Source organism: Pelophylax lessonae, assembly GCF_965119305.1.
Source record: "Pelophylax lessonae genome assembly, chromosome: 1".
NCBI lineage: Eukaryota > Metazoa > Chordata > Amphibia > Anura > Ranidae > Pelophylax > Pelophylax lessonae.
Window position 1 is genome coordinate 890,187,806 of NC_138768.1, and position 27,468 is coordinate 890,215,273.

Consider the following 27,468-nt stretch of genomic DNA (forward strand, 5'->3'; position numbering starts at 1 on the left):
CAGGAAGTCAGGAAAATCTGTGGGTGTTGTCACAGACGGGAGATACATTTCTGCCTTGTTTAGACAATTCGCCAATTACTATCGGGTGTCAGCTGCAGAGTTAGCTAGAAAGGTTTAAGGACGTTGGAGAGCTTCAGCTATTCAGAATGAGGCAATTAAGGCCTCTATAAGTTATACAGAGGATGACTACTGATTGCTGCATCCTGAGGCTGTGTGCATAAAGGAGAGCAGTGAGCTGAGAGACTTCTGAAGGTGAGGTGGTCTTGACTTTTTTTCTCCAAGCTTTATATCACTTGACTTCTTCACCAGACTTTCAGCCTGAACTGATAGATCATCACTTTTCTTACACAGCTCCTTTGCCTGCTGAAGTTCTAATGATACATTTTCCAGTGTTTCAAAGTTCAAGGGTCGTTCAAGTGTAGGTCCTATCTGCTTCAAATGATGGGCAATGGACTCTTTTCCAATTTCTATGGTCTCCCAATTATGGATTGTGTCCTTTAATTCTTCTTCTTGTTGCACCAATGCTGTCTCTACATTTTCCATTTCAGCTTCCATCTTCATGAACTCCTCTTGGACATCTCTGGACAATCCCTTTTCAGTCTGTATTTGTTTGGCACGAGTAATCTGGAGCTGAACATCCTGTTTCTTTGAACGTATTTTCTTTATATTTTTCTCATAATGAAGAAGTAGCTCCTGGGCCTCCTCAAGGCTTTCTGTGTTCAAGATCTTCTCAGCTTGTGATTGAATATCCTTAGAGCTTGTCACTAACTCGCTGAGTTTATTCTTTACTGCCTCCTTGCACTCTACACAATCTCCAACAGTTCTTAAAATCTTCTCAGTCCGAAAAGTCAGTATGTTACTGGCCTGACTCCCAGCCTCGGTCTGCTGTCTCTGAAGCGGTTTCACGATGGCCTCCATTTTTGCTGCTGGTGTCTCTGTTCCAGGCCTGCAATTCTCTCTTGGTGAGCCTGTTGTTGAGCTGCAAGGCTCCGCTGAAAATCCGCATTTGCCTGCTGTTGATTTGCATTTGCTATAACCAGTTGTTTCAGTATCTCCTCCATTTTGGGTTTACTCTAACTGCCCGCGGCACTCGACCATGTGTAAGGGGTTAGCTCGGGAGTGGGTGTTGGTGACCCCTTGGGGGGGGTTCGTTACACAGAGAGACAGCCAAGGAGTGGTTGAAAACAACGGTCTATGGTTTATTCTTCCAATTTGCTGGAAACAAGTGCAAGCATCCAAACAGCATAAATCAAACAAACATAAAATAAACCCTGGCCACTTGGGGCGTCTACCTTCACAACACAGTCACCAACCTATGGTGTCTGTCCCAACCTACTGCTGGGCAGACACTGCTGGTCATACAGCAGAAAACCAATAGTATATTTGGTTTCTTTTTCACACAGAAAAAGTCAAGACAACCTCACCTTCAGAAGTCTCTCAGCTCACTGCTCTCCTTAACGCACACAGCCTCAGTATGCAGCAATCAGTAGTCATCCTCTGGATAACTTATAGAGGCCTTAATTGCCTCATTCTGAATAGCTGAAGCTCTCCAACGTCCTTAAACCTTTCTGGCTACCTCTGCAGCCGACACCCGATAGTAATTGGTGAATTGTCTAAACAAGGCAGAAATGTATCTCCCGTCTGTGACAACACCCACAGATTTTCCTGACTTCCTGTCACATTGGATAATTAGCCACTCAATCACTTCTGCGGGTGATGAAAGGAGGTTCCACCCCCTTCCCACCGCCTCTGCCGCGCTCTCCGGTCCCATCGCGGAGGTTGGGAGCGATGTGGCCGGCGGTGATGGCTCCCCTGTACACAGAGATAGGAACAGACATCATTCCCCTCGCTCTGTAAACCTGGAGACCAGGAGCAGCGAGTATTCCCCACTTCCGGTTCTGCCCCTTTGTTTACCTGGCCACCAATCTCAGTCTGATCGGCTGCAGGGGGGGCCAGAGGAGAGATTTGGAGCTCTAATAGACCCCAATCTCCCCATAAAGAGGACCTGTCATGCCCTATTCCTATTACAAGGGATGTTTACATTCCTTTTATTAGGAATAAAAGTGATCAAAAAAAATGTAAAGGGAAAGTGTAAAAAAAGGAAATGAATAGAACATTTTTTATAAAATAAACAATTCAAAAATATCTAAATAATAAAGGCCCGTCCCCGTGTACTTGCACGCAGCAGTGAACGTATATGTACGTCACGCCCACATATGTCCATAGGCGATGCTTAAAAGCATGGCACAGGGATGGGGTCTCTTAAATTTTTTTCTTCTATTTTTTACTTTTTTATTTTTACACTGTCCCTTTTTAATTGTTTTTTTTTTTTTATCACTTTTATTCCTATTACAAAGAATGTAAACATCCCTTGTAATAGAAATAACGATGACAGGTCCTCTTTATGGAGACATCTGAGAGCAGCCAGTCTATGAGAGCAGCCAACCGCACCATCAGATCATTTTCCAGGCAAAAACGGTAAACCCAAAAAACACCGGCAAGCGGCAGGAGGGGGAGGAACATCCCTTCCCACTGCTTCGGAAAGCTCATGATCCGCTCGGAATGGTTTCATGAGAAAGCCAGCCGCCAGCTGGAAAAACCAATACAATGATAGCTTCAGCCATAACCCTGGTAAACCACAACATATACAATGAGGACCACAACAATGGGGTCCACTGACACAAACGATGGGGCACAATTAATCTCACTAACACCAATGATGGGGCACTATTCCTCCCAATGAAACCAAAGATGGGGCATTGTTTTTTATACACTGACGGGACCCTATCTGCTCTCAATGGCCAAAGTCCAGCCCCCTATGAATTCTGAAGTAAACTGGCTCTTTTGTTTAGAAAGTTTGGAGACCCCCCTGGTCTAGAAGAACACTAATATGAGCTCCAGAACTCTCGTGCAGAAGCAAATTGGGTGACCCTTGGACTGAAGAGTCCGAGCCTGGGAAAAGAGAGTTTGAAACTTCTCTTGGGGAACAAAAACTCTGGCCTGAGGTGTGTTTCGGATGACACCCAGATATTCCAAGCCATGAGTTGGTTCCAGTACTGAGATCTGAAGGTTCAGGACCCAGTTAAACCTTGGCAATGTCAGGACAGTTCTAGCTATGCTGTCAGCCAGAACCTGAGCGAATGGAGGTCTTCCAGATTTCCCACAATGGGAATGCCCTAAGAGTACAGCAAGGCTAGCCCTGGGGCCAGCACCTGGGTGAACACTCAGAGTGACTACTCCCTACTTCTGAGTAGGATTCCTGAGCCTCCAGTTCAGGGACAACCTGATTTTCAGTGCCAGGTGACCTGGATTGTCCAAAGAAGGGACTAAATTGTCCCACAATGTTGTGCTTTTAGGGTCTGTAGTGGAATTGGGCAAATTGAGCTGTCTACAACAGTGGTCTCCAAACTGTGGCCCTTTGATTGCTTTTACCTGGTCCTTGGAGCACTACTTCATCCACTGAGACCAACAATGGGGCATAATCAGTGGTGGGATTCAAAAATTTTAGTAACCAGTTCCGACTTTCAATGCACAGTGACCAGCGTGCCCCCATTCAATGCACAGTGCCCAGCGTGCCCCCTTTCAATGCACAGTGCCCAGCGTGTCCCCTTTAAATGCACAGTGACCAGCGTTCCCCCTTTCAATGCACAGTGACCAGCGTGCCCCCTTTCAATGCAGTGACCAGCGTGCCCCCTTTCAATGCAGTGACCAGCGTGCCCCCTTTCAATGCAGTGACCAGCATGCCCCCTTTCAATGCAGTGACCAGCGTGCCCCCTTCAAAACAGTAAACAGTGTGCCCCCTTCAATGCAGGGACCAGTGTGCCCCCTTTCAATGCAGAGACCAGCGTGCCCCCTTTCACTGCAGAGACCAGCGTGCCCCCTTTCAATGCAGAGACCAGCGTGCCCCCTTCAATGCAGAGTTCATCGTGCCCCCTTTCAATGCAGAGACCAGCGTGCCCCCTTTCAATGCAGAGACCAGCGTGCCCCCTTCAATGCAGAGTGAGCAGCGTGCCCCCTTTCAATGCAAAGTGAACAGCTTGCCAAGCCCCCCCCCCCGAGTCCAGTGCACTTACCTGTAGCGGTGGCTTCTCCTCAGTCCCCCAGCGTCTCCTCGAGTCCTCAGTCCTCAAGCCTCCTCCTGGCATGGGGTTTGCCTTTCGGCCAATCAGGAAGCGGGTCTCGAGCCAGGAGCAGGATCCGTGTGACAATAGCGAATTTTCATTTGCTATTGTCACACAATGGGTGGGCTCGGGGCGCACTGCCCTGGGTCCAACCTTTGCTGGAGCCAAATTGTAATAGGCGGGGACTGGGAGGAGGCAGCGCGGCGCCCTGGAGGCGAAAGAGGGTGACGTAACTGGTTGCTAGACGCTAAGCGGCTCTAGCCTAGCAACCAGTGCAGTGTGTGGGCTCCAGCCGCCTCCCCGCAGGGAGAGAGCGCCGTCATGGACAGAGGCAGAGAGAGCCAGAGCAGATGATACAGATGGTCACAGTAAGGCGGCTCGGCGAACTTTCAAATGTTTAGTAACCGGTTCTGTGGAACCGGTGCGAACCGGCTGAATCCCACCACTGGGCATAATTCCTCCCACTGACATCAATGATGGGCAGAATTCATCCTAATGTCACCAACCAAGGGTGCACATTTCCTCCTATTGACACCAACAATAGGGCACAATTCCTCTCACTGACCTTAATGATGGGGCACAATTACTCCCACTGACACCAATGATGGGGCACAATTTCTCCCATTGGACCAACGATGGGGCACAATTTCTCCCATTGGCACCAATGATGGGGCACAATTCCTCCCACTGACATCAACAATGGGGCACAATTCTTCCCATTGGACCAACGATGGGGCAAAATTTCTCCCATTGGCACCAACAATGGGGCAGAATTCTTCCCAATGGCACCAACAATGGGGCACAATTCCTCCCATTGGTGAACACTCAAAGTGCAAAAGAGAAGATGAACCAGAGAAGATGAAGACCCACAGCAAAGGGGAAGAATTGCTGGTGCGCCAGAAAAACAGCAACATTCAAGTATCCATCCTTGATGTCCACAGCGTTTAGAAAGTCTTATTGATTATATAAGTATTGGCAGGAAGTGTTAGCTAAGCGAAATTCTGTATATGATATTGTGCTGACTCTAGATCCCATTCTATTTCTTCTGGGTTATGTAGATTCTCCACAATGGATCATGACCAGGTAGTGGCTATTGCGAGATCCCTTTTTTTGCAGTGAGGGAAAAAAGTATTTGATTCCCTGCTGACTTTGTACGTTGGCCCACTGACAAAAAATGATCAGACTATAATTTTACTGGTCGATTTATTTTACCAGTGAAAGACAGAATAATAACAAAAATATTGAGAAAAACGCATTTCAAAAAAGTTATAAATTGATTTGCATTTTAACGAGTGAAAACATGACTTGGTACTTGGTGGCAAAACCCTGGTTGGCAATCCCAGAGTTCAGACGTTTCTTGTAGTTGGCCACCAGGTTTGCACACATCTCAGCAGGGATTTTGTACCACTCCTCTTTGCAGATTCTCTCCAAGGCATTAAGGTTTCGAGGCTGACGTTTGGTAACTTGAACCTTCAGCTCTCTCCATATATTTTCTATGGACTTAAGATCTGGAGACTGGGGCCTGTACATGTACTTTCTTGAGCAGGGGGGCCTTGCGGATGCTGCAGGATTTCAGTCCTTCACGGTGTAGTGTGTTACCAATTGTTTTCTTGGTGACTATGATCCCAGCTGCCTTGAGATCATTGACAAGATTCTCCTGTGTAGTTCTGGTCTGATTGCTCACGTTCTCATGATCATTAAAACTCCACGAGGTGAGATCTTTCATGGAGCCCTAGACTGAGAGGGCTGTGAATTATCGCACCAACTGTTGTCATCCTCTCACCAAGCTGCTTGGCGATGGTCTTGTAGTCCATCCCAGCCTTGTGTAGGTCTACAATCTTGTCCTTGACATCCTTGGACTTCTTTGGTTTTTGCCATGGTGGAGAGATTGGAATCTGATTGCTTCTATGGACAGCTGTCTTTTATACAGGTAACAAGCTGAGATTAGGAGCACTCCCTTTAAGAGAGTGCTCCTAATCTCAGCTCATTACCTGTATAGAAAACACCTGGGAGCCAGAAATCTTTCTGATTGATAAGGCATCAAATACTTATTTCACTGATTAAAATTCAAATCAATTTACAACTTTTTTAAAATGCCTTTTCTGGATATTTTTGTTGTTATGCTGTCTCTCACTGTTAAAATAAACCGACCATTAAAATTATAGACTGATCATTTCTTTGTCAGTGTGCAAACTTATAAAATCAGCAGGGGATCAAATACTTTTTTCCCTCACTGTAGCCCGTAAGCCTCGCGTTGGGTTTCATCCAGTCCTGCTACCCTCGGAGACTGGATCTGGGAAATGGATAAACTAATTGTGACAAAATGGAAGTTTTGCTTGTAAGGGAGAGGGTTAGTTGTCAACAATGTCTCTCCAGGGGTGTGAAGATTTTGTCCCAAGTTGCCATGCTGCCGCCTACTTCTTGTGACAGATACTAATGTCATCAGCTCAACCCTCTGTCTTCTCAGACATCATTGAATATGCTGATGTGTATTATAGTTCATGAGCTCGAGGACGGCCGTCTTCCAGGTACAGTAAAAACTTGGTTTGAGAGCGCTTTGCAAGACAAGCAAATTTTTAAATACATTTTGACTTGATATACAAGCGAAGTCTTGATATACAAGTAGCGTCATGTATAAAAAAGAAGAGAGGAGCCTCTAAAGTGTAGCAATATGGTTACATTTAATGAAGGTTCAATATTTAGCAACTCACATGGTTGATGATTAAAACAGGCACATCTAATGCCTCGTACACACGCATCGATTAGTGGCCGGGAATTTTCGGCCAACGTCCGATCGGCCGATTTTCGGCTTGTTAGTATGATGTTTCTGACAACCGAAGCCGACTTTTCGGCCGAAAAAAATCTGGTGTGCAGGCTATAAAATTTTTGTTGGCCATCAACACGACGGCTGATTTTCCATCAGTCAGTACAGATTTCGGCAGACAAAAATCTGATGAGCAAAATGGGGCATGCTCAGAGAAGAAAAAACACACGGAAAGTAAACCAGCACATGACATCACTTCTGAAGTAGATTTTTGTTGGCCGAGAAAATTCGTGTTAAGTCTAGGCACATTCCAACCAACAAAACACCACTCTGGACAAAAGTCGGACGATCGGTCGGCCGATAATCGTTGCGTGTGTACGAGGCATAAGTATGCAGGCATCTGGGGTAAGTCTGTCCACATCATAGACCATCCTCTGCACAGTCATCTTCATCATCCCTTCCCCGCTGCACTCTATGAGTGATTCAAAGCCTCACATTCAGATCACTCTACTGCAGGCTATTCTTCCCGGTCATGATTGCAGACTGACAGTGGTGAGAGCCGGTGGTTCAGAAGATGGTCTATGTGGACAGCGTTACCCCGGATGCCTGCATACTTAGATGTGCCTATTTTAATCATCAACCATGTGAGTTGCTAAATGTTGAACCTTCATTAAATGTAACCATATTGCTACACTCTCATCTCTCTTATATTCTGTAGCTCTGCTAGATTTTGCTTCTAATCCCCTTGGGAAGGCTGCATATTGTGGATGGACATTTTATGGTTACACAACCTATCACATTGTGTATAATCTTTGTATATAGACTATAAACTGAAGGACTTATGAATAAATGGTTGTGGAACGAATCATCTGAATTTCCATTATTTCTTATGGGGAAATTCGCTTTGATATAAGAGTGCTTTGGATTGCAAGCATGTTTCCAGAATGAATTATGCTCGCAATCCAAGGTTTTACTGTAATTGGCTCAGGCTGATTGAGTCATTGTCATCTGTTAAGAATACTGTTTGTGGTTGTTATTCCTTAGAAATATTCATGAACTCCCATTGCTTCTATTCAGAGGGCTAGATAATTAGTTCAGTTCTTGTATAAAATTTCATCTACATGTGATAATGTAATCATTCAACCCCTGACCTGTGTGTAGTAATTTGATGAGGAGGGGTCCATGTGTGTATAAATTGACTGTGTGTGAGTTTAATAAAGAGTTCGTTTTACTCCTTCATGAAGTCTGGACTCATGTTTGGGGGAATGGGGAGCTTGATGGTGTTGTCACTGGGATTTCGGGAGAAGATGCACGGATCTCTCTCATAGAAACTATAGGATCCGTTACACTGGTGGCAAGCGGTGGGATTTTTCTCCCGAATGGATATCCTGAACTGAAAGAGGTGATAAATGGCGCATATATACGAACGGCTGAAACGAACGACGCTTAAGGAACTGCTGGAAGCTCGAGGCTTAGGGGCGAACAACAAGCCAAAAGTCACGATAATAGCCGAACTACTGGAGAGCGACCGAACCAGCAACCTGCAAATGGAAAACACAGAGGAAACAGAGTTCCAAAAGACTAATGCCTCGTACACACGTACCGATCGTCGGCCGACCGATCGCCCGTCTTTTGTCCAGGGCTGTCCTGTCCGCTGAAAAGTGCAAAAGACTGCACACGAATTTTGTCCGCCGACTGTAGAAGTGATGTCATGTGATGGTTAACTTTCCCTGTGTTTTTTCTTCTCTGAGCATGCCCAGTCTTGCAAATCTGCTGATTGTCAGCCGAATTCTGTACTGACTGGCGAACAATCGGCCGTTCTGGTGTTGGCCAACAAAAATTTTAATGCTTGCACGACAGATTCTGTTCGGCCGAAAATGCGCTGTCGGCTGTCGGAAGCATCATACTAACAATCCTACAATCGGCCGATCGGTCGTCGGCCGACAATCGGTACATGTGTACGGGGCTTTAGTATGCTGGGACCTAACCCCTCACAAGAAATTGTGGTGCAAATCATGGCACAAGCTACGGAAGCACAGAGTATCCGGGAAGCTCGGGAGGCCAGAGCCAGATCACCACAAGGGGATATGTTGTCGCTACCTGGATCTACACTAGGACGGCCACATAAGATCAACTATGCTGCATTTAAATGCTTCACAGAGGGTGAGATGGATATTGATAATTATTTCCAAGACTTTGAGAGACAGTGTGTATTAGAGGACCTGGAAAAAGCTAGCTGGGCTGCGATATTGAGCAGCAAGTTATCAGGCAGAGCAGCAGAAGCCTTTAGAGCAATGCCTAACGAGGACATTCACAATTATGACAAAGTAAAATAAATTTTGTTGGCTCGTTATGCTGTTACACCGGAGGCACACAGAAGAAAATTCCAGGCTCTCAGGAGACAGGGCAAAGAGTCATATACAGAGTGGGCATTCCGCATGCATCGCGCTGCCAGCAATTGGATGCAGGGATGCAAGGCAACTACATTAGCAGATGCTCTACAGTTGCTACTGCTGGAGCAATTCTTCGACTACACTCCAGCAGATGTCAGAAACTGGGTCAAAGACAGGAAACCTCAGACAGTGGAGGAGGCAGCCAGGCTGGCGGACGAATTCTATGAGAGCAGGCGGGTCGACCTTGACAGAGGATCATCAGGATTATGTCCCCAGTACTATCCTCAAGCACCAGCACCACAACAATCAGGACTAATCCCTAACGCCCGGGCAAATCTATACCATAGGCACAATGGAGTGCAGTGCCATTTGTGCAAGAAATTTGGGCACTATCAGAGAGACTGCACTCGGAAACTGAACCACGCTTCATGGATTCGTACAGGGCCACCTTCCCCAGCGCAAGCAGCAGTTCACTACTACCACACCCACAGGCAGACACCCAGATACCAGTCCCGCAGTGGGGTACAGTGCCACAGGTGCAAGCACTTTGGGCACTATCAACGAGACTGTACCCAGAGCAGGAACCAAGCTGCATGGATCCGACCAGGGTCACCCCCCTCAGCACAGACAATGGTCCCCCACTATCCCGCAGAGGTTTCCCCAGTCATAGCCAGGTTTGAACCCACTGAGGAGCAATTGGGTACCCTTCACGAGGCTAACCCAGTGCAAGCAGCTGAGGACAACAGGGCTCACCACAGACAGACAGTGAGACTAAATGGACAAGAAACCAGGGGACTGAGAGACACTGGAGCCACCATAACCCTGGTACAACCGAACATGGTTAAACCCTCACAGCACACTGGGGGTGCTGTGGCTGTAAGGGTGGCAGGGGGAGCCATCCACAAGTTACCTGCCGCCAGGGTGCATATTGATTGGGGCACTGGGGCTAAGTCAGTGGAAGTTGGCATCATGCCAGATTTACCAGCTGAGGTCTTGTTGGGGAATGATTTAGGGTGTTTAACCTCACAATTTATACCCCTGACTTCGGAAGGAGCACTCCCAGTCACCACCAGACAGCAAGAACGAGCTATGAATGCCTCACCCTCTCCAGATACGCACATGCCTCAATGTTTGGACTGGGAGCTGTTTAAGGCAGGTTGGGGAGGATGGCATGGAGCCTCTGGTGGCATATCTGAGCAGAAAACTTATACCCAGGGAGGTCAGTTATGCCACCGTTGAAAAGTGTTTGGCCCTAGTTTGGGCACTCAAGAAACTGCAGCCGTATTTGTATGGACGTTCCTTTACAGTAATGACGGACCATAACCCACTTATTTGGCTCAACCGAGTAGCCGGAGATAACCCCAGACAGTTGAGATGGAGCTTGGCACTGCAGCCCTACAACTTCACTATACAATACCAGCCAGGGAATCAGAACGCCAATGCTGATGGGTTATCCCAGCAGACAGGAGAAATAGACTCTACTACCTGGACATCCCCAAGCCGACCCGTTAGGCTTTAGGCGGGTATGCCGTCCCATGGAACTAAGGGGGAGCTATGTGACAAAATGGAAGTTTTGCCTGTAAGGGAGAGGGTTAGTTGTCAACAATGTCTCTCCAAAGGTGTGAGGATTTGGTCCCAAGTTGCCATGCTGCCGTGTACTTCTTGTGACAGATACTAATGTCATCAGCTCAACCCTCTGTCTTCTCAGACATCATTGAATATGCTGATGTGTATTGTAGTTCATGAGCTCGAGGACGGCCGTCTTCCTGGTAATTGGCTCAGGCTGATTGAGTCATTGTCATCTGTTAAGAATACTGTTTATGGTCGTTATTCCTTAGAAATATTCATGAACTCCCATTGCTTCTATTCAGAGGGGTAGATAATTAGTTCAGTTCTTGTATACAATTTCATCTACATGTTATAATGTAATCATTCAACCCCTGACCTGTGTGTAGTAATTTGATAAGGAGGGGGATGTGTCCATGTGTGTATAAATTGACTGTGTGTGAGTTTAATAAAGAGTTCGTTTTACTCCTTCATGAAGTCTGGACTCATGTTTGGGGGAATGGGGAGCTTGATGGTATTGTCACTGGGATTTCGGGAGAAGATGCACGGATCTCTCTCATAGAGACTATAGGATCCGTTACACTAATGTTTGAGAAATATACTCATGCTCAACGTAATGCCTCCCGGAATTTTTTAAAAAGTTGAAAGTAATGGAAGGATGCATCACATTCCAATTTTTAATTTTAATCCTAACTCTAACGTATAATAAAGGTTGGGTATGTTCTCTTTTATTGGTGGAGAGGGACAGGTCAGGGACAACCTGGTTTTCAGTGCCAGGTGACCTGGACTGTCCACAGAACGGACTGAATTTTCCCACAATGACACGATGTTGCGTTGTTGGGGACTGGGATGGAACTGGGCAAATGGAGATATGTAGAGCAGTAATCTCCAAACTGTGGCCCAGGGGCCAGATTCCCTTTGCGTGTGTAGCACAATTCCCAGCCACGGTGCTGTATATGGGTCCTCCTGGGTCTCCGGTACCAACAACAGCACATTTAAGCATGTTTCTCCAAGTGTGAGCACTGAGACAAGAACCAGTCCAGTATCTTTGGGTTTTTAGATTTATTTAGGAACTTGGATGGGAGAAGGGATGAGTGGGATACTCCTGCAACTGAACTATGCACAATCTGGTGGGGACTCTGAAAAAATGCTGCTTGACGCTGGTTAACACTGGCCGAATGCCGTTTAACGCTGGATTGACTCTGTAACTTTGCCTTTGACTAAGGAAGTCATTTCTAGCTCCCTGAGGTACTCTTGCCTGAGGTAGCTATTTGTACACCTTTGCTTTACTGCTGAACGCTTCAGGCCCCACACTGGCACCCCCTTTTACTTCCCTATCTTCAGGATTTGGACACTTGGCACCCCCTTTTACTCCCACAACTGTTGGTTAGCTGGCTCCTGGATCCCCTTGACCTTCTGGAGTGGTCCCTTCTCTTAGGCAGACTCCTGGGCAGATCTTAAGTACTCACGATACTGTTTTTCCTGAAGGCCTCTGCCCAGCAGCTCCACTCGGTCAGCAACACTCTGGATCCCTCTCTGCAGCGCAGCTCAACCTCCGGTTCCCTAGGCTGACTGCCTGGACCATCTTCACTCTCTGACAGGAGGAGAAAAAGCATTCACCTCCTCCTGGGACTGATGCTCCCGCCAAAAGATGCTCTGTCACATGCTCCCTCAGGATTTATTTCCAATCCCAGGGTGCACTGCGGCAAACTCCGACCACTGAGACAGTCATAAACCCTGGTGTGCTATTAGCAAGGTTTCCTCCACCGTCCAACAAGATCCCTTATTGGATACAGTGGGGAGACTCCCCAGTCTCAACAGACACACCTGGAAACATGTGACAGACTAGCTGAGAATTCAGGCCCCCCTGATAAGCAGACAGGGCCACAGGGCTGGCCCTACCATGGGTCCCGGTGGGACCATGGGACCCAGGCGGCACTTAGAGAGGGGCGGCCCCCGGCCGCCTCTTCTCTTCTTCGGCTATTGTTAAAAAAAAAAATCCAGTGCTGAGTATGTGTTTTCTGTTATGAGTAGTGTTCCCTCCACCTGACCGATCCCTCTCCTCCTCCTCCTCCCTTCCCCCAGCCTTCTCCATCTCCTCCTCCTCCTGCCTCCTTCCTCCACTGCAGCCAGGGCTGTGTGTGCCGGCCGGCGCCACCGAGATGAGCAGCCGCAGCGAGTTCTATCGGAAAGAGCTGAACAAGACGGTGTGGGAGGTGCCGGAGCGGTATCAGCACCTCACCCCGGTGGGCTCGGGGGCCTATGGCTCTGTATGGTAGGTATGGGGAGGTGAGGGAACAAGTGTCCTCCTAGGCCTGTGCCTGGAGCCCGCCGGCTTCCCCTTTTATATAGAGCGTATTTGTGGGGGGAGGGGCGCCGGTGTGTGGTGCACGGCTCCTGGCCATGTGTGCCATAAAGGTTCATTCATCTGATTGGATGAGGAGAGGTGCAGCCCTTATAGGGACCTATTGCACTCTGTCTGTATGTCTGCACAATATTCTCCTGTTCCCTTATATTGTCTGCACTGTGCATTCATACAGCTGTGTCTGCATTCTCTGTGCTGTCATTGGGTGACTTCTATAGGTCTACAGCTTGTGTCACCTGTGTGATTGGACATGGTGTGCTGTCATTGGATGGCTTCTATAGATCTACAGCCTGTGTGATTGGACATAGTGTGCTGTCATTGGATGGCTTCTACAAGTGTACAGCTTATATCACCTGTGTGATTGGACATGGTGTGCTGTCATTGGATGGCTTCTATAGGTCTACAGCCCATGTCACCTGTGTGATTGGACATGGTGTGCTGTCATTGGATGGCTTCTATAAGTGTACAGCTTATATCACCTGTGTGATTGGACATGGTGTGCTGTCATTGGATGGCTTCTATAGGTCTACAGCTCATGTCACCTGTGTGATTGGACATGGTGTGCTGTCATTGGATGGCTTCTATAGGTCTACAGCCCGTGTCACCTGTGTGATTGGACATGCTGTGCCCTCCTGTGTCACCTGTGTGATTGGACATGGTGTGCTGTCATTGGATGGCATTCTCCTGTACTATGCCCGCAGCCTCGCATTCTCCTGTACCATGCCCGCAGCCCTGCATTCTCTTGTACCATGCCTACAGCCCTGCATTCTTCTGTATTATGCCCGCAGCACTACATTCCCCTGTACCATGCCCGCAGCCCTGCATTCTCCTGTTCCATGCCTACAGCCCTGCATTCTTCTGTATTATGCCCGCAGCACTACATTCCCCTGTACCATGCCCGCAGCACTGCATTCTCCTGTACCATGCCCGCAGCCCTGCATTCTCCTGTACCATGCCCGCAGCCCCGCATTCTCCTGTACCATGCCCGCAGCACTGCATTCTCCTGTACCATGCCCGCAGCACTGCATTCTCCTGTACCATGCCCACAGCCCTGCATTCTCCTGTACCATGCCCTCAGCCCTGCATTCTTCTGTATTATGCCCGCAGCACTGCATTCTACTGTACCATGCCTACAGCCCTGCATTCTTCTTTATTATGCCCGCAGCACTGCATTCTACTGTACCATGCCCACAGCCCTGCAGGGCACTGTGGCACTATAGACAGTAGAAAGCCTGGTGCGGTCATCTGCCCAGTGTCTACTGCTCTGTCCTGCTCCTGCTGTCACTCTGTACACACTCACACCCCTCTGATTGCTTTCATAGTCCTATAGAATGTGGGGGCCTCTTGGAGGGCGTGGATTTTTTTTTTGGGGGGGGCAGCATTTCATTCTTGGACCCAGGCAGCACAATGTCTTGGGCCAAGCCCTGCAGGGCCATATATGTTTTACCTAGCACCTACCTAGGAGGGTGCTACACGTGCTTTTATCTGGCCCTTGAGGCACGATTTCTCCCACTGACATGAATGATGGGGGAGAATTTCTCCCAATGACACCAGTGATGGGGCACAATTCCTTCCATTGGCACCAACAATTAGGCATAATTCCTCCCATTGGCACCAACGATGGGGCACTGCGTTACATTAACTGACAATTGTGCGATCGTGCGACGCAGTACCCAAATAAAATTGATGTCTTTTTTTTCCCACAAATAGAGGATTATTTTGGTGGTATTTGATCACCTCTTCAGTTTTCATCTTTTGTGCTATAAACAAAAAAGACGGATGATTTGGGAAAAAAACAAAAAAAAACAATATTTTTTACTTTCTGCTATAAACATCTAATAAAATTTTTAAAAAAAAAATCAAATTTCTTCATCAGTTAAGACCAATATATATTCTGCTACATATTTTTGGTAAAAAAAATCCCAATACGCGTATATTGATTGGTTTGCGCAAAAGTTATCGCGTCTACAAACGGTGGGATTTTTTATGGAATTGTTATTTTTTTTATTTTTTCTAGTAATGGCGGTGATCAGCGACTTATATCGGGACTGCGACATTGCGGTGGACAAATCGCACAGCTAACTGATACTTTTTTGGGGACCAGTGACACCAATACAGTGAAAAAGATATAAAAGAAATATGCACTGTCACTGTACTAATGACACTGGCAGGGAAGGGGTTAACATCAGGGGGCAATCAAAGGGTTAAATGTGTTCCTAGGGAGGGCTTACTCACAGTGGGGGAGGTGCTTTAACTGTGGGAAGGCAGAGATCCGTGTTCCTGCTAGGCAGAAACACACAGGAAGCTACGGTTGCCACCTTTTCTTTAAGCCAAACCCGAACACTTTGGCCGCGCACGGCAACATTTATTTTTAAGGGGGAGCGCTGCAGACTCTGATGTAAAGGGGAACTCTAATATAAGGGGGTTTCTGCTCACCAAACCTCCCACTTACATCAGAGTTCCCAGCGTTCCATCTATAATTAGGGTTCCGAAAGCCCCCCTTACATCAGTGTCTACATGGCACCCCTTAAACCTTATCTTAGGGTACTCACTCACTTGGAGGCAGGAGAAAGAAGGGAGAGCGGGCGGAGACTTCAGTCATAGACATTGGATGGTGAGCTCATTCACCTGAGGATGGAGGCTCAGGCATCAAAGCCTTTCATCCACTGTGTATCTGCCAGTTGCTGAGCTTCAAACGTTCAGCCCACACATCCCTTTCCTGAGGCACAGAACGCCAGGGATTGGAGTGTGGGTGGGCAGACAGATAGGAAGGGGTGGGAGGAGGAGGAGTAGATCAAGCCCTTTCTCCTCTCCTGTCTGTGTATGGGGGTGGGGCCGGTGTGAACATCTATGCACTCAGGGGTTGTGGTACTTGGTTACTTGGGGAGCCACAGTCCATTTTGAATATTGTGTCCGGGATTCAGGTGACCTGAAACCCAAACACATGATTCAAAACCCAAACTGTCTGGGTGAATCCTGGATGGGTGACAACCCTACAGGAAGTGCCAGCTAGTGTAGTTTTGGGGTTAAAGGGTTTGAGTAGCAAAGGATTAAAAACACTCCAAAGAGGTAAGATATACAAGTGCTTATCTGGTGGCAGAGTCTGTGGATGTGGATCCTCCTAGAACCGTCCTGCAGGACCGCTATCACCTATTCCAACTGCTGAGCAGAGAGATGGCTGGCTTGGGAGCCTGGAGGAGCCGGTGTGGAAGACACAGCGGAAGTGACGGCACCGGAAGGATAGGAGGTACCAGATGAGAAGAGAAGCAAGGCTACGCATGCAGAGTATTTTGCTCCTTCTACAGGCCTTTCCTCTTAGTCTATACAGAACCAGTCACAACTCTGAGGACAGCAGCCGCAGGTGGTCCCATGCATTCCTTTATTGTACCCCCATAACCAAAGACCAGTGGCATTTTATGGAATACCCTCTACCCTGATCATTGGTATTTTTAAATATTTATTACTGGCTGGACTATATATAATCTCTGTGCGCCAGTATCTCCTTCCTCCATTAGCAGAAACACAGGATCTCCATCTTCCCTACTAACAGAACGGTGATCTGCCTTGTTTACATTGGCAGACCGGTGTTCTGCCTCTCTCGGGAACGATTGCTGGGTGCCGGTGGACATCATGTCCTCTGGACCTGCTGATTGGCTCTCGCTGTGTCCAGCGGGAGCTGAGTGCCAGCAGCATGCGTTGACGCCCCAGACCCGAAAATGCAGATGATGTAGAGGTACGTGATTCTGTGCCCAATGACCACCCTGCCGCAGTACATGTATGTGGGGGGACCAAAAAAAAAGTTTCTCTGATACAGAGAGATCTGGTGGATTGCATGCAGAACTTCTGGGCCCAGCTGAGGAGATTTAGGGCCTTAAGATTGAAGATGTGGTGGATGTCTCCTTTTGGTTTGGGAACTGTGGACAGAGAAGAACTCCTGGAACTCTTCTGGCCTTAGCTCAGTGAGATAGAGTTTGGAAGACTAATATCATAGACAGGTTGCCAAAAAGTTTAGAGCTTTAGAAAGGGCCTCCAATGGCTGTCAATGTGGTGCCTTCTCCACTCTCCATCTCACTAATAAAACCCCAATGGATGACTCTCTATGAACTGATCACATTCCAATCACCGATCGTCTAATCATTGGTAAAAAAGAAGACTCGGCACAGAATATTGTACGAAGAGTTTTTACTGGACAAGATCAGAATAAGCGATTACCACACAGTAAATGATATGAATAAAATAAAGCTTAAATCTTTTATAATAGAATTAACAAATGTGTCAAATGTATTAATAATCATACATTGGTTGGACCAATAAAAATCCGGCTACTTCAATAAATCAAGCTCATGTATTGTCATGATTTCCTGCCAACCCCACAGCGGGTCAGAGGGCGATGCGGGTGTAAACCAACCCCGAGTGGACTGTGGTGGTTTCACATTTGTTTATGGACTAAACAGTTCCACCCGTTACAATCCAGCGTCCATTTCCCGTAGTACCAGCAGGGGGCGCACTCTGATGTTTCATTATATTTCCTTTATTTGTAAACTTTCCCGCACTCTGAACATGAAATAGGACGCTCGCCCGTATGAACTTTCTGGTTTCTAAGAAATAAACTTTTCTTTGGAAAACATTTCCCGCACTTGTAACATTAAAAAGGGTGCTCACCGGTGTGTAAATAGGTGCTTTTAGTTAAACATTTCCCGCACTCTGAACATTAACAGGGAGGCACATCTGTGTGTATTCTCTGATGGCTAAGAAGCTTTCCTTTATGATTAAAACATTTCCCACACTCTGAACTTTAATGAGGAAGCTCGCCCCTGTTGATTCCCTGATGGCGAAGAAGGTGTCCTTTCCCATTAAAACATTTCCCACACTCTGAACATTAATTCCCTATTTATTTGTGTGTATTCTCTGATGGATAAGAAAGATTTCTATAAAATTGAAACATTTTAGGTACGCTCACCTGTGTGCATTGTCTGATGGGTAAGAAGGTTTGCTTTCTGATTAAAATGTTTCCCACACTCTGAACATGAATAGGGACGCTCACCTGTGTGTATTCTCTGATGGCTAAGAAGGTTTTCTTTATGACTAAAACATTTCCCGCACTCTGAACATGAATACGGACGCTCACCTTTTGTGTATTCTCTGATGGTTAAAAAGACTTCCTTTCTGAGTGAAACATTTCCCGCACTCGGAACATGAATAGGGAAGCTCACCTGTGTGAATTTTCTGGTGCTCTAGAAGGTTTCCTTTGTGACTAAAACATTTCCCACACTCTGAACATGAATAGGGATGCTCACCTGTGTGTATACTCTGATGGCTAACAAGGCTACCTCTATGACTAAAACATTTCCCGCACTCTGAACATGAATAGGGACGCTCACCTGTGTGTATAATCTGATGGCTAACAAGGCTACTTCTATGACTAAAACATTTCCCGCACTCTGAACATGAATAGGGACGCTCACCTGTGTGTATACTCTGATGGCTAACAAGGCTACCTCTATGACTAAAACATTTCCCGCACTCTGAACATGAATAGGGACGCTCACCTGTGTGTATACTCTGATGGCTAACAAGGCTACCTCTATGACTAAAACATTTCCCGCACTCTGAACATGAATAGGGACGCTCACCTGTGTGTATAATCTGATGGCTAACAAGGCTACTTCTATGACTAAAACATTTCCCGCACTCTGAACATGAATAGGGACTCTCACCCGTGTGTGTTCTCTGATGGCTAAGAAGGTTTGTTTTATGATTAAAACATTTCCCACACTCTGAACATGAATATGGACGCTCACCTGTGTGTATTCTCTGATGGCTAAGAAAGTTTTCTTTACGATTGAAACATTTCCCGCACTCTGCACATGAATAGGGATGCTCATTCCTGTGTATTCTCTGATGGCGAAGAAGGGTTCCTCTATAATTAAAACATTTCCCGCACTCTGAACATGAATAGGGACGCTCCCCTGTGTGAATTCTCTGGTGCTGAAGAAGGCTACTTTTGTGTTTAAAACATTTCCCGCACTCTGAACATGACAATGAATTCTCTCCTGTATGAACCTCTTTATGGTATAAAGAAGATTCCCTGAGATGAGATGGTTTCCCGCACCCGTCGGCACTGTCAGATATTAGAGGACTATGTGAAGTATCAGGAGATTCCAATGATCTCCTCCAATGGTGAGGTCTGTCATGTATATTATGAGGAACGGGATTTACTTCTGGAGAAGATGCCATGTCATTATCTTCTGTAGTCACATCTTCCTCCGATGTCCTTCTATTCCCACCACAGAGTCCGTCTGTCAGAAGACAAGAAAAATTACCAAGAGTTTTCCACACTCATATACACTGCTCAACACTTTATAATCAGAGTATAGCATCAAGTCAGGGAAACTCCACGGAATATTCATCTGGTCAGTGAAGTAGCAGAGGGGGTTGTTACCAACAGGTGCACTAGATGGGCAACAATGAGACGACCTCCAAAACAGGAATGGTTTTACAGGTGGAGGCCACTGACATTTTTCCCTACTCATCTTTTCTGAGTGTTTGTCACTAGTTTTGCATTTGGCTGGGGTCAGTGTCACTACTGGTAGCATGAGGCCATACCTGGACCCTATAGAGATTGCACAGGCAGTCCAACTCCTCCAGGATGGCACATCAATACCTCCCATTGCCAGAAGGTTTGCTGTGTCTCCCAGCACAGTCTCAGGAGCATGGAGGAGATTCCAGGAGACAGACAGTTACTCTAGGAGGGCTGGACAGGGCCGTAGAAGGTCCTTAACCCATCAGCAGGACCGGTATCTGCTCCTTTGTGCAAGGAGGAACAGGATGAGGACTGCCAGAGCCCTACAAAATGACCTCCAGCAGGACACTGGTGTGAATGTCTCTGACCAAACAATCAGAAAAAGACTTCATGAGGGTGGCCTGAGGGCCAACGTCCCCTAGTGGGCCCTGTGCTCACTGCCCGGCACTGTGGAGCTCGATTGGCATTTGCCATTGAACACCAGAATTGGCAGCTCCACCACTGGCACCCTGTGCTTTTCACAGATGAGAGGAGGTTCACCCTGAGCACATGTGACAGACGTGAAAGGGTCTGGAGAAGCCGTGGTGAACGCTGAGCTGGCTGTAACATCGTTCAGCATGACCGGTTGGGTGGTGGGTCAGTGATGGTCTGGGGAGGCGTATCCATGGAGGGACACACAGACCTCTACAGGCTAGACAATGGCACCCTGACTGCCATTAGGTATTGGGATGAAATCCTTGGACCCATTGTCAGACTATATGCTGGTGCAGTGGGTCCTGGGTTCCTCCTGGTGGACAACAATGCCCGGCCTCATGTGGTGAGAGTATGCAGCCAGTTCCTGGAGGATGAAGGAATTGATACCATTGAATGGCCCCCACGCTCGCCTGACCTGAATCCAATAGAACACCTCTGGGACATTCTGTTTCAGTCCATTCGATGCCGCCAGGCTGGACCTCAGTCTGTTCAGGAGCTCAGTGATGCCCTGGTCCAGATCTGGGAGGAAATACCCCAGGACACCATCCGTCGTCTCATTAGGAGCATGTCCCGGTGTTGTCAGGCATGCATACAAGCACATGGGGGCCATACACACCACTGAGGACCATTCTGAGTTGCTGCAATGACATTTCACCAAAATGGACTCGCCTGCTGCATCATTTTTTCACTTTGATTTTCGGGGTGTCTTTGAGTTCAGCCCTCTGTAGGGTGATAATTTTCATTTCCATCAAACTATGTGGCCTCCTTTCCTTCCTAACACATTACCCAGCCCATACCAGTATAGATCCTAACACATTACCCATTCCATACCAGTATAGATCCTAACACATTACCCAGTCCATACCAGTATAGATTCTAACACATTACCCAGTCCATACCAGTATAGATCCTAACACATTACCCAGTCCATACCAGTATATATCCTAACACATTACCCAGTCCATACCAGTATAGATCCTAACGCATTACCCAGTCCATACCAGTATAGATCCTAACACATTACCCAGTCTATACAAGTATAGATCCTAACACATTACCCAGTCCATACCAGTATACAGAGGCGTAACTAGAACCTTCAGGGCCCCGGTGCAAGAAACCATGAAGGGCCCCCCCGGACCCCTGGCCGGGGCCCTTCCCTTCAAGCCTGGGGCTCTTCCCACTGATCCTGGGGCCCTTTTCTCTGCTTGCGGGGCCCTTTATTGCGGTCCCACAGTGGGTCCCTTTCACAAGTTTTGCAGTGGGCCCCCTTCCTGCCATCTTGCGGCCTCCCCACTGTGGTGGAATGCCAGGGCCCAGTTGCAAGTGTGACCTTTGCGATCCTGGAAGTTCACCCACTGGTGTCAGTAGTTTTTATTTTTTGGTATTTTAATTGTATTATTTTTTATCATTTTATTTTATTTTTTTACAATGTCACTGACTATGACTCTGTCCATTTAGAGAAGCAAGGAGCTGGTAAATTACATATTTACCGACCCCTCCTGGTTCTCTATTGTTACACATCCCCTGCAGCAGCCCGCATGAAAGGGGAGGGATCACAGTGGGGTGGGGGGGGGGGGGACCAGGGGAGCACACAGGGGCCCAGAGACAGCAGAACACAAGTGAACTGGATAGGAGGAGTGGCGGGGGCAGCATACAGAGGATCCAATCTCCTTAATTTTCTTTCTGCAGCTACAGGAGGAAAAAGGAGGACAGTGATTTCTCTACATGCTGCCCCCGCCTCCCCTCCTATCCAATGCTGGGCCCCCTGGAGCATTGGGCCCGGTTGCAATCGCAACCCCTGCAACCCCTGTAGTTACGCCCCTGCCAGTATAGATCCTAACACATTACCCAGTCCATACCAGTATAGATCCTAACACATTACCCAGTCCATACCAGTATAGATCCTAACACATTACCCAGTCCATACCAGTATAGATCCTAACACATTACCCAGTCCATACCAGTATAGATCCTAACACATTACCCAGTCCATACCAGTATAGATCCTAACACATTACCCAGTCCATACCAGTATAGATCCTAACACATTACCCAGTCCATACCAGTATAGATCCTAACACATTACCCAGTCCATACCAGTATAGATCCTAACACATTACCCAGTCCATACCAGTATAGATCCTAACACATTACCCAGTCCATACCAGTATAAATCCTAACACATTACCCAGTCCATACCAGTATAGATCCTAACACATTACCCAGTCCATACCAGTATAGATCCTAACACATTACCCAGTCCATACCAGTATAGATCCTAACACATTACCCAGTCCATACCAGTATAGATCCTAACACATTACCCAGTCCATACCAGTATAGATCCTAACACATTACCCAGTCCATACCAGTATAGATCCTAACACATTACCCAGTCCATACCAGTATAAATCCTAACACATTACCCAGTCCATACCAGTATAGATCCTAACACATTACCCAGTCCATACCAGTATAGATCCTAACACATTACCCAGTCCATACCAGTATAGATCCTAACACATTACCCAGTCCATACCAGTATAAATCCTAACACATTACCCAGTCCATACCAGTATAGATCCTAACACATTACCCAGTCCATACCAGTATAGATCCTAACACATTACCCAGTCCATACCAGTATAAATCCTAACACATTACCCAGTCCATACCAGTATAGATCCTAACACATCACCCAGTCCATACCAGTATAGATCCTAACACATTACTCAGTCTATACCAGTATAGATATCCAGTGTGATGTTTTTCTGGGTGCAATCACAACACCAAACTATGACAACTAACCAGATCAATGATACCACCCAACCAAACATCACTAAGTAAGCTTTAACCCATTCTTGCATAAATTACCCGAGCTGATATCTGGAGAAGTTTCTTCCTCTTTAACTGCGTCCATCATCCCAACCTCCTCTGTAAAATGCTGATCACCCCTCACATACGTCTTTTCCTTTATAACCTCAATTTGTACATTTATCAGATCTTCATCCTAAACCAACAAAATGACAGAAATAATATTAAATGCAAAAAAATAATAAAAAATAATAGAATAATGATATCTATAAGGCTCCGTTCACATGTAGGCGTTTTGGGGCGTTTTTGGGGAGTTTTTCTGCACTAGGATCAGCTCTCAAAACGCCCAACAAGACAAATCCTATTCATTTCAATGGCCCCTGTTAACATCTGAGCGTTTTGTTGCTGTTAGCAAAACGCCCAATGCTCAAAAAAGTACATGAGCTTCTTTTTGGGCAGATTACAGGTGTTTTCCATTGGTCTCTATTCAATCTAAAAACGCCTGCACAAAAAACGCCTGTAAGTCGCGGTAAAAAAACGGTGGTGTGATCTTCCTGTGTGGAATCCTGAGAATACGGAGGACCACCCTCCTCCATAGACTGCTGATCCCCAAACATCTCTTCTTTTTCCACTTTAACCTCAACTTTGATGTCTTTCTGTTCCTCACCCTATAGGGCAAATAATAGATTTGTAAACGGAAGAAAGAGATGATTCAGAAGAATGTCATCTCAAAGCGTAGAATTCTACAATGTATTTGAGCTCTGGTAGCTCAGTCCCATCTACCTGATTATGTTGTGCATAGTTATGTTCTTCCCATGTGGAATCCGGGGAATACAGAGGATGGGGACATCTCTCTGGTGGATTTGTATCACTGAATGGCTCCATCAAGACATCCTTGAAGGGTTCTTTGTGTTCTTCTGAAAATGCCTCCATCAAGCCAACCTCATCATCCTCCTCTTTTATCTCTTCTTTAACCACTTTACCACTGAGTACTGGAATAGTACTGCGGCAAAGTGGTCAGTTCCCGTCTGACGACGTAGACCTATGTCGCCAGACTCCTCCCCTGTAGGCGGCGCTCGCGCGCCGCCGGAGGCGCGCTCCCACTGTTTTCATTCATAGCGGAAGTCGGGCCAGGGGAGGAGCAGCGGCGATCTAGTGTGGAGATCCGCCCGCCTGTGTAAACAGAGCGGGCGGATCTCCTCAGTGACAGGAAGTGACAGATCGGACTGTTCAGCATAGCTGGACATGTGATCTGTCCCTGTGTCACACAGTCACCTCCCCCCCCACACGTCAGTAAGCACCAGGCATACATTAACCCCTCCCTCTCCAATAAAATTAACCCCTTCCCTGCCAGTGTCATTTTTACAGTAACAGTGCATATTTTTAGCACTGATTACTGCAGTAATGTCACCGGTACCCCCAAAAGTGTCAAAAATGTCAGTCAAGGGTCCGATCTGTCCGTCGCAATGTCGCAGTCCCGCAAAAAAAAAAAAAAAAATCGCATTTCGCCGCCATTACTCGTTAAAAAAAAAAACACCAAAAATGACATAAATCTTTCCCTTTGTTAGTAAACGCAATAACTTTTGCGCAAACCAATCAAAATACGCTTATTGCGATTTTTTTTTACCAAACATAGGTAGCAGAAAACAAATTGGCCAAAAATTTAAAAAAAAAATTGATTTTTACATCTTTTTTGGGGGGAATTTCATATAAAAAAATGTTAAAAATATTGTTATTTTTCAAAATAAACGCTCTTTTTTTGTTTATAGCGCAAAAAGTAAAAATCGCACAGGTGATCAAATACCACCAAAAGAAAGCTCTGTTTGTGGGAAAAAAAGGACGTCAATTTCGTTTGGGTACAGCGTCACATGACCGCGCAATTGTCAGTTAAATTCGCACAGCGCCGAATCGCAAAAAGTGGCCCAGACGTAAGACAGCAAAATGCTCTAGTGGTAAAGTGGTTAACCATATGTGTGATGGTGTGATCTTCCTGTGTGGAATCCCGGGAATACAGAGGACAGGGAATTCTCTCTGGTGGGTTCTCATTACTGGATCCATCTGTAGGAAACACACACACTGACTGAATACATTGTTTCTATGTGTTTATCAGATGATGGTGGATCTAGGTGGATCCTCCGTACTGCTCTCTCCTTTACAATAAAGTCTCCTCTTACCCGGTGATGTGAGGGGCGGCTGATTCTCCATCATGACGTCCTTGTAGAGATCCTTGTGTCCTTCTAATAATCTTCTGAGAATCCTCCTCACCTTTCCAGTCAGGTCTGTGTTTTATTAATAGAGATAAGAGTGATGTCATGTGACAAATGAAAGAAAGCAAGGTGGCAGCATTGGGTCTGGGTGAAGAGTGGGGGACAGAAGCATTGAAAAGGGGGTGTGAGGAGTGGAGATCTGCAATGTTGAATAAGGGAATGAGGAGTGGGGGACAACAGTGTCAGTGGGGGTTCTGTAATATAGGTGAGCAGTGTTAGATGTGGGGTGAGGAGCAGGGGACAGCAGTGTTACATGGGGGGGTGAGGAGTGGGGGACAGCGGTGTTAGATGGGGGGTGAGGAGCGGGGGACAGCAGTGTTAGATGGGGGGTGAGGAGTGGGGGACAGCAGTGTTAGATGGGGGGTGAGGAGCGGGGGACAGCGGTGTTAGATGGGGGGTGAGGAGTAGGGGACAGCGGTGTTAGATGGGGGGGTGAGGAGCGGGGGACATCGGTGTTAGATGGGGGGTGAGGAGTAGGGGACAGCGGTGTTAGATGGGGGGGTGAGGAGCGGGGGACAGCGGTGTTAGATGGGGGGTGAGGAGTAGGGGACAGCGGTGTTAGATGGGGGGGTGAGAAGCGGGGGATAGCAGTGTTAGATGGGGGGTGAGGAGCGGGGGACAGCGGTGTTAGATGGGGGGTGAGGAGTAGGGGACAGCGGTGTTAGATGGGGGGGTGAGGAGCGGGGGACAGCGGTGTTAGATGGGGGGTGAGGAGTAGGGGACAGCGGTGTTAGATGGGGGGGTGAGGAGTGGGGGATAGCAGTGTTAGATGGGGGGTGAGGAGCGGGGGACAGCGTTAGATGGGGGCAGGTAGCCATGTCTGGTGTCTTCTGGACACATGCAGATTATAGATGGCACAGACATGGTGGGGTTCCCAGTCATCCAGTATATATACAGATCTGGGGGCCCTGTTGGTGTTGGGGCAGAGGACGGGATTAATGTTAGTAGTGATGAAGGAGAAAAGCTGCTGAATATTTCCAGAGGTGAGTGTCGGGGTCACCCCGAGCTCTGCCTCATCCCCAGATAGAATATGAGTACCTCGGCTCTGCCTGGTGAGGGCGCTACAAGAGAGCTGGAGGAAGTTTTGCTGCTCATCCTACTTATGTGATTTCACCGGGGGACTGCAATCTGATTCTCAGTGTTTTGTGTTCCTCTGTTTCTGTTCCCCCGGCATAAAAACAGAAGGAGAACATTTTCTTTATGTAATTAAAGATTATATATAGAAAATAATATCTTATTACCTCCTCTGCTGCCACTTCCAGCTACGTCTCCTCTCTACTTTCTCCCGACTGGCCTCTGAAATTCCTATTTATATCTGACATCACTTCTGTGTACCTACATTACTTCCTGTCAGTATCTTACATCACTTCCTGTCAGTATCTTACATCACTTCCTCTCTGTGCGTTCCATCTGAGAGAAGTCAGGTCACTACCTTGTGGACAATATTGGGATTTTTGTACTTAGTGTACTTATGGTGATTGTAGGCGTATTTTTTCCTCAAGACAAAGGCATAATGAGCTAGTATGCATCGCATACTAGCTCATTATGAAATACTTATCTTAAAACGAAGCCCTCGCAGTGCGGCCCGCTCAGCGACAGGGCGGCCAACATGTCCGGCCTTCCTGCTTCCTTGTTCGCGTCCTCTGGCCATCTGATTGGCCAGGGACGCGATTACATCACTCCCGCCGTTCACGGCATAGGGCTCTGAAGGAACGGCACGGGTGGACGTTCCTTCAGAGCGCATGCGCCGATGACATCATCGGCTGCATACACTGTAAATATCTCATAAACTATGCATGTTTAGGAGATATTTATAGCACCTATAGGTAAGCCTTAATATAGGCTTACCTATAGGAAAAAGCATTTAAAGCGGGTTTACAACCTCTTTAGGTACTCTCGGTGATGTTTTGGTTATTTGCTCTAACAGGTAACTTTTCAGGACTGAATAAATAATATTGCTGCGCCAAGTAGATAAATCAATCCTTAAAAGTAAATTCTATATATATGTGTTACGTGACCAAATCTTAACACAATCAATCTGAATCAATCCATAGACTGTGATACCAAGTGATAGATCAAAACATAAACCGTGATTATAATAATAATAGTAATAGTCCCAATTCGCAGTGAAAAAAGTGACACAGTAATAACTAAAAAACAATCTTCATCCGTGAACGTGAT

The 27,468-nt window shown here is 46.9% G+C and overlaps 1 protein-coding gene across 1 annotated transcript in view; it reads right to left on the reverse strand.

The window, feature by feature from the left end:
- Nucleotides 1–23,953, reverse strand: part of LOC309549422 (uncharacterized protein) — a gene marked incomplete at both ends in the record, with an annotated part of 57,940 nt that extends 33,987 nt beyond the window's left edge. Inside the window, 5 exon segments of the mRNA XM_082249708.1 lie at nucleotides 382–803; nucleotides 18,170–18,341; nucleotides 18,343–19,274; nucleotides 23,607–23,688; nucleotides 23,804–23,953. Coding sequence (XP_082105834.1) covers nucleotides 382–803; nucleotides 18,170–18,341; nucleotides 18,343–19,274; nucleotides 23,607–23,688; nucleotides 23,804–23,953 — 1,758 coding nt within the window.
- Between the last annotated feature and the right edge of the window lie 3,515 nt (nucleotides 23,954–27,468).